The sequence below is a fragment of the Procambarus clarkii genome, chromosome 23 (assembly GCF_040958095.1).
Source record: "Procambarus clarkii isolate CNS0578487 chromosome 23, FALCON_Pclarkii_2.0, whole genome shotgun sequence".
Classification (NCBI taxonomy): Eukaryota; Metazoa; Arthropoda; class Malacostraca; order Decapoda; family Cambaridae; genus Procambarus; species Procambarus clarkii.
Genome location: NC_091172.1, coordinates 24,606,266 through 24,618,121, shown reverse-complemented (window position 1 = coordinate 24,618,121; position 11,856 = coordinate 24,606,266). Strand labels below are relative to the sequence as shown.

The window sequence follows — 11,856 nt, the reverse complement described above, 5'->3', positions numbered from 1 at the left end:
CTGTTGGAATGCAAAAAGTCTAAAGGCATGAAATGCCTCGCGCCCCACGGGGGGGTCTGCTTGGTTCCACAACACAACAATCAATTAGTATGTCACATATGCACTTATTAAATAAGCCAATATTGACTATAAGCAAGTGCGAGAATGGGTTGGCACAACAATTTATGGAGACTGATCAAAATCATGGGTGACGTACCTAGATAATTTCTAGTTTGCATTCGTCAACAAACGTTTTATATATATACTTTATATTGCAGTTCAACAGTGATTATCAACAAAAATGTTGTCTGCTGTGTTTAATATTTAAAATAGTAATATTGCAATAATTAGATGAGCTTATACAATTATTGACATTCAAATTCACATAATCTAAGACGCCGGCTTCGAGCATGTGTTAGCTAACTTTGTGCCCATTATACTATCCATAGTGGAAGAATATCATCATCTAATTATAGCTCAATAATGAATCTTTTTACATTCATATATAAAACCGCGGTAGAGTCAATAATGTCAACAAGTAGTCAGTTAACAAAATGGCAAACATCCACGGCAGCGTGCTAGCTGGCACCAGACTGTTCAACTAATTTAGAGCAACTGAAGAACAACTCGTGTCTTGCTAACAACCTGACGTAAGGATCACGTGCTGCCACCGTTTTTCTCCACGGAGGAACAGTTTGGTCAACATTCACCCTACAAGCTCCTATGGTCGGCTCCTACAAGGAGCCGGTCGGCCGAGCGGACAGCACGCGGGACTTGTGATCCTGTGGTCCTGGGTTCAATCCCAGGCGCCGGCGAGAAACAATGGGCAGAGTTTCTTTCACCCTATACCCCTGTTACCTAGCAGTAAAATAGGTACCTGGGTGTTAGTCAGCTGTCACGGGCTGCTTCCTGGGGGGTGGAGGCCTGGTCGAGGACCGGGCCGCGGGGACACTAAAGCCCCGAAATCATCTCAAGAAGATACTCAAGAAGAAGATGGTACATAGGAGCTTAAGATGCCTCAACCAATCACAACCCGTCATACAAGTCAGCTAGCGATGATGGAGACGTACCCAGACAATTGGGCTCCTTGGGATGACCTCACATTGACCGCGTCAAATGTGAGGTCACTGACCTCAGCAACGACACCCTCTCACTCCTCTGCTGACTCCTATAACCTGTACAATACTGGATTCTAATGATGTATAATCTCTCCCGGCATGAGAACTTGACACCTGCCGCCTTACATCTAAAGCCTGTGTGTGTTCACCTGTAAGTGAAACGGTACCTGGGAGTCACTCAACTGTTGTGGCTGGGGATGATGAGGCGTTTACCCCCCCCCCCACGGGGACCTCGGTAATCCCGTCACTGTCAATGGTAACACTTTTTGTTGGTTATTGTCCTCCAGTTGGCACCAGCCTGTGCCGCAGGTGGCTCCGCCAGCCCGTGCCGCAGGTGGCGCCGCCAGCCCGTGCCGCAGGTGGCGCCGCCAGCCTGTGCCGCAGGTGGCGCCGCCAGCCTGTGCCGCAGGTGGCTCCGCCAGCCCGTGCCGCAGGTGGCTCCGCCAGCCCGTGCCGCAGGTGGCTCCGCCAGCCCGTGCCGCAGGTGGCGCCGCCAGCCCGTGCCGCAGGTGGCGCCGCCAGCCCGTGCCGCAGGTGGCGCCGCCAGCCCGTGCCGCAGGTGGCGCCGCCAGCCTGTGCCGCAGGTGGCGCCGCCAGCCTGTGCCGCAGGTGGCTCCGCCAGCCCGTGCCGCAGGTGGCTCCGCCAGCCCGTGCCGCAGGTGGCGCCGCCAGCCCGTGCCGCAGGTGGCGCCGCCAGCCCGTGCCGCAGGTGGCGCCGCCAGCCTGTGCCGCAGGTGGCGCCGCCAGCCTGTGCCGCAGGTGGCGCCGCCAGCCTGTGCCGCAGGTGGCGCCGCCAGCCTGTGCCGCAGGTGGCTCCGCCAGCCGGTGCCGCAGGTGGCGCCGCCAGCCTGTGCCGCAGGTGGCGCCGCCAGCCCGTGCCGCAGGTGGCGCCGCCAGCCTGTGCCGCAGGTGGCGCCGCCAGCCCGTGCCGCAGGTGGCGCCGCCAGCCCGTGCCGCAGGTGGCGCCGCCAGCCCGTGCCGCAGGTGGCGCGGCCGCTGACAGTCCACCTTGCTCAGACTTGGCCTCTTGCCCGACAACTTCAGCCTTAAGATCCTTAATAAATTAATTAAAGAACCATTCACGACCATTTCCAGCATGAAGACCGCGCTGGAAACATTCACTTTGTGTTACTACAGCCTGGCTAATAACTACCATTTACTTAATATCACGCGGGAAAAGAAAATTACTATCGTACTCAAGACGCTAAGGAGCACTTCTGGGGAAGGTAGTACACGCGGGGAGGCGGAGGCGGCGCTGTGCAGTAATGCCTGCAGGCCCGTAACCCGTCTGGCCCACCGCCTGGCCCACCACCTGGCCCACCGCCTGGCCCACCACCTGGCCCACCACCTGGCCCACCACCTGGCCCACCGCCTGGCCCACCACCTGGCCCACCACCTGGCCCACCGCCTGGCCCACCACCTGGCCCACCGCCCACAGTCTTCATATTCCTTGTTAATTTTGTCCACAAACTTCCTAATTATACCAAAAGCTTTTTTGAACCTTCCCACGGCGCGCGCGCGAAAGCACGCACACACACATTGGGGGGAGGCTGGTGGCTGAGAGGACAGCGGTCTAGACTCGTGGACCTAGGGACCGGGGTTCGATCCCGGCGCCGGCGGAAAACAAATGGGTAGAGTTTCTTTCACCCTGTCTCTGTTACCTAGCAGTAAATAGGTACCTGGGAGTTAGACAGCTGTTACGGGTTGCTTCCTGTGTGTGTGTGTGTGTATACTCACCTAGTTGTATTCACCCATCTTTGCTTGCGGGGGTTGAGCTCTGCTCTTTCGGCCCGCCTCTCAACTGTCAATCAGTCAACTGTTACTACTATTTTTTTGTCAGACACACACACACACACACACACACACACACACACACACACACACACACACACACACACACACACACACACACACACACACTTGCCACTATAATGTTCCCTAAATGTATATATATATATATATATATATATCAATTTTATTATCAGGGTCAACATTCTGGAGGAAAATTGGGTGTTTTGGAGGATGTCTCCCACGGCTTGATTGTGAGGGGGGGAGGGGGAGTGGCGGAGTGGCAGGGGGGCGGGGTCCACTGCCAGTGTTGCCACACTGCCACACACCCCCGGTGGGGGAGAGGGGGGGTCCACTGCCAGTGTTGCCAGGGCTGCCACACACCCCCTCGAGCACCATACAGAGACACGAAGATGGGTTAGTAAAGAAAGATGGGGGGGGGAGGGGTTGATAATCGAGAGATAGGTAAGCGAAGGAGAGGTAAATGACAAGAGAGGAAGGAGTAATAGAAGGGGACGAAGGAGGGGGTGGGGGAGGGGGATAATCAATTTATCAATAATCTTGGAAATCTCTGTTCCTGTCCATAGATTAATTGTGCGATGTAATCCCGGAGATACGAGAGTAAGACGTGTTTCAACACCTGGGTCACACTCGGCCCGTCTCCGGGTGAGGTTCGGCCCGTCCACCGGGTGACCCTCGGCCCGTCCACCGGGTGACCCTCGGCCCGTCCACCGGGTGACCCTCGGCCCGTCCACCGGGTGACCCTCGACCCGTCCACCGGGTGAGGCTCGGCCCACAGACACCAGGGGTCACAGAGCGCCGCGCTACAAATAAGGTGTTATGACTGCTATTAATATTTAAGCCCTCGTAACACAGCCTAACTAATGACTCACGGGTCACTTATCAGACAGGTCAATAATGCCGCAATGGGTCAATATTTCAAGAGCACGAAAACACCCGCGGTGACCCCGCTTGGTGGCTTGGCCGGCATGTATAATGACCACCAGTGTGGGCCACTAGGTCGGGCCACCACCGTGAGCCACCACTGTGGGCCACCACTGTGGGCCACCTCTGGGGGCCACCTCTGGGGGCCATCATACAGGCCAGCGTAGCGTAAAATGGAAATAGCTGGCAGGTGGGTAAGCGTTAGGTAACGCTTACCCACGCTTTACCTAGCGGGAGTTAGGTAACTCCCGCTAGGTAAATTACCTTGGGCCTGCCTGTCAAGCTCATTCGAGCCAAGACGGTGGAAGCAAACCGAGCCAAGTGAGCCAAGTCAGAGTGTGTGAGGCAATTTTGCTCGTCTCGACAATTCAGCAGTGAGAACCGGCCGCAGCTCATCAAGAGAGTTACAATAACTCGATTGATATTGAAGATACTCTCAGTAACGATACGTGGGGCCCTCAGTGTTATACACTTGTGTCCTCACAATATTACAAATTTAGTGTCCGAAGTTGATTAGATAATATATTGCTTTGTAATAGTGGTGGTGCAGCCCGGCCGGCACCCAATAGGGGCAGTCACCTACCAACCAACCCATAGCATCAGCCACCTACCAGCGCCCCCTCTCCTAGCATCAGCCACCTACCAGCCCCCCCCCTACCATCAGCCACCTACCAGCCTCCCCCCCTAGCATCAGCCACCTACCAGCCCCCCCCTACCATCAGCCACCTACCAGCCTCCCCCCCTAGCATCAGCCACCTACCAACCCCCCCCCTAGCATCAGCCACCTACCAGCCTCCCCCCCTAGCATCAGCCACCTACCAACCCCCCCCCCCTAGCATCAGCCACCTACCAGCCCCCCCCCTACCATCAGCCACCTACCAGCCTCCCCCCCTAGCATCAGCCACCTACCAGCCCCCCCCCCCTAGCATCAGCCACCTACTAGCACCCCCCCCCTAGCATCAGCCACCTACCAGCGCCTGTCTTAGCGCTGTGCAGTAAACACATTCCACCCCTCATCGTTCCATCAACCCTTACCGTACATAGCGCTCTTAAACCATAGTTATTTCCCAGAACAGCACGAGTCGTATAGTAAATTGAGAATTTTATAACAGCCTTGTTTGAGGCTTAACGACCCGGTTACAGTCACGTACCGAGGGGTACAGATAACAGGAAGTATATTCCCCAGCTAAAATACTCTACTTCCAGCAACGTCAGCATCAGCTGCAGAGTGTATGACCTCTCCTGCAAGCTGCGTGGTATTAGAGTGCTTTGTTGCGTTCGCAATATTGCAACGTATTACGATGAGAATTTTGTGTTTATGTCTGATTTTAGAACCGCGGCTGGCACTGTGTGTGTGTGTGTTGTGTAGGACCTCGACCGTGTTCCTGGACCACTGGAGGACCACTGGAGGACCCTGGAGGACCACTGGAGGACCCTGGAGGACCCTGGAGGTCCCTGGTGGTCCAGGGCCTCCAGCTGTGTGGTCCAGGGCCTCCAGCTGTGTGGTCCAGGGCCCCCAGCTGTGTGGTCCATCACACTCCATGGCCACCCCCGACACTAGCCGTAAAGGAAACCTTTGTCTTAGGACATATCTTCCTCGTTAGGATATAACGAGCTATGATGGCAGGCTTCTCGCCAGAGCACCAGTTCTATGATTAGTAGTCATTTACATCCACGAGGATTATGACTTCGCATAGCGATCTATCTTAGCATTATGGATTTTTAAACTATTCCCAATCTATCCACAAAGGTATGATAGGATAACAGTCACGCACTGACAATTGTATCCACAAAGACGATGACAATATAATGATAACGATAATATCCTATAATGATAATATTAACTATATTTCGCTTCTTTCTCGAGTTCACAACACAATTTTGACTTCAAATATAATTCAAGACGTCTCAAGGACGCTTAACACGGCCCCTTCCCCCCCCCCCTTACCTGCCCTTATTTTTCTCGCTAAACCAGCTCCTGAATCTTCTAATACTTAGGCCTAAGTGTTTTGTCTTAGTAAAGCCCAGCAACACGTCTTAACTTGGCCTCGAGTTAAGCTTGGGGGATCAGACGGGGATCATTTGCCTTTATCCAACTTAACAGACGCAAGAGGAGACGAGGCTCCGCCAGCCTAGTTAATGTATTTTGAAGACTGGCCGTTCAGTATGGTCCAATTTATGGAGTTTTGTTATGGTCGCTCCGTCTTATGCAGCTTGGTCTATGACTACTCTGGCAACAACAGAGAGAGAGAGAGAGAGAGAGAGAGAGAGAGAGAGAGAGAGAGAGAGAGAGAGAGAGAGAGAGAGAGAGAGAGAGAAAGAGAGACAGACAGACAGACAGACAGACAGACAGACAGACAGACAGACAGACAGACAGACAGACAGACAGAGAGAGAGAGAGAGAGAGAGAGAGAGAGAGAGAGAGAGAGAGAGAGAGAGAGCCTGCAGTGCATCTGTTTTCAATATCATCCCAGCTGCCACATGGAGACGCAGAGGAACTGGCTTGCACGCACGCCGCACGCACACACGCCACACACACACACGCCGCACGCACACACGCCACACACACACACGCCGCACGCACACACGCCGCACGCACACACGCCACACACACACACGCACACACACACGCACGCAAGCGGACCAAAAAACAAGCAGGCCCTTTAGCTCCCCCAAGAATAAAATGCGAGGGGGTAGGAAAATACATTAAATATAATAGTGGAGATGTGATGACGATACGGGGAATAAATCGGTGGGCAGGAACATTCCGGCAGATAGTGTGGCCATAACGGGGCAATAATGAAGACACATCACACACCACGGGGCAGGACAGCCCGGGGAAAATGGTGGAAAATGTGGTGATCGGGTCAGCAGAGCTGCAGGATACTCTTATACAAAATGACTGGACAATACTTCCCCTTCCCACCCCACTGTGGTGGACAGTGTCACCCCTTGTGGTGGACAGTGTCCCCCTCCCCCCTGTGGTGGACTGTGTCACCCCCCCCCTGTGGTGGACAGTGTCACCCCCCCCCTGTGGTGGACAGTGTCACTCCCCCCCTGTGGTGGACAGTGTCACCCCCCCAGTGGTTGACAGTGTCACCCCCCCCCCTGTGGTGGACAGTGTCACCCCCCCAGTGGTTGACAGTGTCACCCCCCCCTGTGGTGGACAGTGTCACCCCCCCTGTGGTGGACAGTGTCACCCCCCCCAGTGGTTGACAGTGTCACCCCCCCCCCTGTGGTGGACAGTGTCACCCCCCCCTCCCTGTGGTGGCTGGTTGGAGTGCTTAACGCTGGAGATTTTAATATTCGCGTTTTCTTTGGCAAAGGAGCACTACACTGAGTATTTACACTGTTACAAAGTGACAACTGGCCGTCTGTGCCACACCCTGGAGTGGTCCCAGCCCCGTGCCGTCTGTGCCACACCCTGGAGTGGTCCCAGCACCGTGCCGTCTGTGCCACACCCTGGAGTGGTCCCAGCACCGTGCCGCCGGCCAGGTTAGCGGGGGACGAGCGGGCTGGCCTAACTCACCAATATAAATAAACACTCCCTGTCCTATACCAACGTGAAACATATTCCTTTCATTGATCACATTTCATTGATGCATTAACGACAAGTTCCTGAACATTTTCCTGCCCACGGCTTATTGGTTGAGCAATACTGCTCTAATTAGCGCTCACTGCAGAGTATAGAGTCAATGACCTGTACGCTGTCGTGCCTGAAGTATCCAGTCCTGTCGTGGACACTCCGAGGGCCGCCACACCCACAATACACTCCCCCAGCAACAGAATACTCCCCCCAGCAACAAAAACACTCCGGCCAGTCGCCCCCCAGCAACAGAACACTCCGGCCAGTCGCCCCCCAGCAACAGAACACTCCGGCCAGTCGCCCCCCCAGCAACAGAACACTCCGGCCAGTCGCCCCCCAGCAACAGAACACTCCGGCCAGTCGCCCCCCAGCAACAAAACACACCGGCGTGCTCCGGACTCCACTGAAACTTACTCTATCTTCCAAACTCTTAAGTTTCGCAAGTGGAGTTATCTTATCACTGGCTAAGTGATTACCCTCTTGGCTTCCACAATGCCCCCCCCCCCTCAAGCTTCAGACCAGCAAGCTTCCGTAACGACCCTCCTCGAGCTTGAATCACCTAGCTACTGTAATGCCAGAGACAAAATACCATTCAGCAACCAGCATGTTACAATAATAGCAAAACACAGTTGACCTTAACCAGTGAAGGGTCAGAGGTCAAGGCTCTCGACATGTCTTTTTCTTCGGGTAAGATAATCTTCGCCCGGTGTATGAAAAGTATGTTTGGTTAACATCTGTCAAGGAACGAAATCAGGGAATTGGCAAAGGCCTTAACGAGGCAGAGCCGGCAACCATGGGGGAAACTTGTTAGGAGATTAATCGCCTGCAGGCGCCATTGTTAACCTCTCCGACCCATCATGGAACGGGGAAATACTTCACTCGCCAACATTTGCTGATTAAAGATAGCGTGAGTAACAAGGTGCTCAGGGGGTTAACACAGCTGAGAGCGCTCACCCACCTACTTGGTGCTCAGGGTGTTCACACGGGTGAGAGCGCTCACCCACCTACTTGGTGCTCAGGGTGTTCACACGGGTGAGAGCGCTCACCCACCCACTAGGGGCTCAGGGTGTTAACACGGCTGAGAGCGCTCACCCACCCACTAGGGGCTCAAGGGGTTAACACGGCTGAGAGCGCTCACCCACCCACTAGGGGCTCAGGGTGTTAACACGGCTGAGAGCGCTCACCCACCCACTAGGGGCTCAGGGTGTTAACACTGCTGAGAGCGCTCACCCACCCACTAGGGGCTCAGGGTGTTAACACGGCTGAGAGCGCTCACCCACCCACAAGGTGCTCAAGGTGTTCACCCAGCTAAGGGCGTTCACCTACTCACAACAATTACTGTTCATCGATCTAGAATCAATTTTTTTCCCGCTGATAACTGGCGTCAGTGTCTACCCGTCACATATTATTCTTAACTAAATCTCAAATAAGAAATTATGACTGAAAAACCAACCGTTCACAAGTTACCTCTGATGAGAGACAGCTCGCCCCAACAGCCAGAATACGACCTATAACAACTTACCTGAGCTCCGCACCTATTGGAAGAGTAACTTAATATCAAGAGATCTTCGCTATGCGATTCACACTTGTAAATCCTCACTCACGACGTCATATTATGTTGCAATTTGCACCACTCAGAAACACTGAAATATGCGACCGAGGATAGGGGGTGGTTATCTTGAAATGATTTCGGGGCTTTAGTGTCCCCGCGGCCCGGTCCTCGATCAGGCCTCCACCCCCAGGAAGCAGCCCGTGACAGGTGACTAACACCCAGGTACCTATTTACTGCTAGGTAACAGGGGCATAGGGTGAAAGAAACTCTGCCCATTGTTTCTCGCCGGCGCCTGGGATCGAACCCAGGACCACAGGATCACAAGTCCAGCGTGCTGTCCGCTCGGCCGACCGGCTCACAGGTGAGGGCGAGGCGGCTCACAACCTCGGGCCAGATTCACGAAGCAGTTACCCAACCACTTACGAACTTGTACATCTTTGGCGGCTTTGTTTACAATTATTAAATAGTTAAATGAGCTCCGAAGCACCAGGAGGCTGTTTATAACAATAACAACAGTTGATTGGGAAGTTTTCATGCTTGTAAACTGTCTAATAAATGTAACCAAAGCCGTCAAAGATTGAGGAAAGATGTACAGGTTCGTAAGTACTTGCGTAACTGCTTCGTGAATCTGGCCCCTCGCCAGCGACCACCGGGTCATTGAGCAGACTATGGCCAGGGGCCAGATTCACGAAGCAGTTACGCCACCACTTACAAACCTGTACATCTTTTTTCAATCTTTGGTGGCTTTGTTTATAATCATTAAACAGTTAACGAGCTCCGAAGCACCAAGAGGCATTTTTTTATAACGATGACAACAGTTGATTGGAAAGTTTTCCTGGTTGTAATCTGTTTAATATATGTGACCAAAGCCGTCAAATATTTAGGAAAGATGTACGGGTTCGTAAGTGCTTGCGTAACTGCTTCGTGAATCTGGGCCCCTGGTTGACGGCCTGTCCACACTGCCACTATCACCCAAGCTAGTCACTCCTGGCGGCCGCACCCCCACACCCGCCAGCCCTCCACCTCACCCCACTATACTCAGTTACAATATACGCCAAGGCTGAGGCCAGATATGGTCTGGCGTTGGGTTTAATGCCTATTATAACCTCTGCAGGGTTGTTAAGACCACTACAATACTGACCAATATTGAGAGGTTATCTTGTGATGATTTCGGGGCTTAGCGTCCCCGCGGCCCGGTCCTCGACTAGGCCTCCTGTTTGTTTCACACCCCCCAGGAAGCAGCCCGTAGCAGCTGTCTAATTCCCAGGTACCTATTTACTGCTAGGTGAATAGGAGCATCAAGATGAAAGAAACTCTGTCTATTTGTTTCCGCCTCCACCAGGGATCGAACCCGGAACCTTATGACTATAAACCCCGAGCGCTGCCCACTCAGCCGTCAGGCCCACCAAGCAGGCAAGAATATTTTAGTTATCTGTGTATATATATGCTGTTGTTTCAGATGTAGCCACTCAGGACGACGTGTCCATGTAGCACGGGCTATGGCGAGCCCGTAAAGCAGCAAATAGCCCGGGAGAAACTAGCAGCAGCAGTGACTATCCCCGAGCCGGCTAGGAGCCGCGCCTATAGCCCCGGGGGGTCGTGGGAGTACAGCCGGCTAGGAGCCGCGCCTATAGCCCCGGGGGTCGTGGGAGTACAGCCGGCTAGGAGCCGCGCCTATAGCCCCGGGGGTCGTGGGAGTACAGCCGGCTAGGAGCCGCGCCTATAGCCCCGGGGGTCGTGGGAGTACAGCCGGCTAGGAGCCGCGCCTATAGCCCCGGGGGTCGTGGGAGTACAGCCGGCTAGGAGCCGCGCCTATAGCCCCGGGGGTCGTGGGAGTACAGCCGGCTAGGAGCCGCGCCTATAGCCCCGGGGGTCGTGGGAGAGCCGCGCCTATAGCCCCGGGGGTCGTGGGAGTACAGCCGGCTAGGAGCCGCGCCTATAGCCCCGGGGGTCGTGGGAGTACAGCCGGCAGCTCCTAAATCTGCCGTCGACCAAGGTGTCGCCTCAGACAGTAAATCCCTCCATTGGTTCCCGGGAAATTTACTCTTTTTTCCTGGTAATAATTTCCGCTCGGAAATGGCTATCATAAATCCCCCTCCCCCCCCCCCCCCCACACAGCCCGGTGCTCATTTGGCTCTACTGGCTGTCACTGGCCGAGGGTGGACAGTGACCTTGGACAGTACCAGGGGCTCCACCATGTCACAGACAGTACCAGGGGCTCCACCATGTCACAGACAGTACCAGGGGCTCCACCATGTCACAGACAGTACCAGGGGCTCCACCATGTCACAGACAGTACCAGGGGCTCCACCATGTCACAGACAGTACCAGGGGCTCCACCATGTCACAGACAGTACCAGGGGCTCCACCATGTCACAGACAGTACCAGGGGCTCCACCATGTCACAGACAGTACCAGGGGCTCCACCATGTCACAGACAGTACCAGGGGCTCCACCATGTCACAGACAGTACCAGGGGCTCCACCATGTCACAGACAGTACCAGGGGCTCCACCATGTCACAGACAGTACCTGGTCCCTATTCCCCTCTAGTACCCTCTCCAAATGTTTCCCCCCCCCCCTCCTCTGTACTTCCCTCTCACACCTCTTCTCTCCCAATCTTCCCCCTCTTCTCCCCTCCCCACTTGTCTCCCCTTCCTCGCCTTCCCTCTAAACACCCCTCTTCTCCTTCTCTCTCTCTCTCTCTCTCTCTCTCTCTCTCTCTCTCTCTCTCTCCTCCTTCCCTCTCTTTACCTGCACCCCGCACTCAGAAGTGTGGGTTGAATCCTCTCGAATAATGCATCGCATTTTGACGTATAAATCCCCAAACGGACACAATATGACGTACTATAAAAACATAGCGGCTCCCAAATATTGGAACTGTCCTGT

At 54.4% G+C, this 11,856-nt stretch overlaps 1 protein-coding gene across 1 annotated transcript; it reads left to right on the top strand.

Annotated features, from left to right (window-relative positions):
* The first annotated feature begins 1,350 nt into the window (after window positions 1-1,350).
* On the top strand, window positions 1,351-2,097 carry LOC138367781 (delta-actitoxin-Amc1a-like). The gene has a single exon (XM_069329744.1). It carries the CDS (start codon window positions 1,351-1,353, stop codon window positions 2,095-2,097), a length of 747 nt encoding a protein of 248 aa, XP_069185845.1.
* Window positions 2,098-11,856: the final 9,759 nt, after the last annotated feature.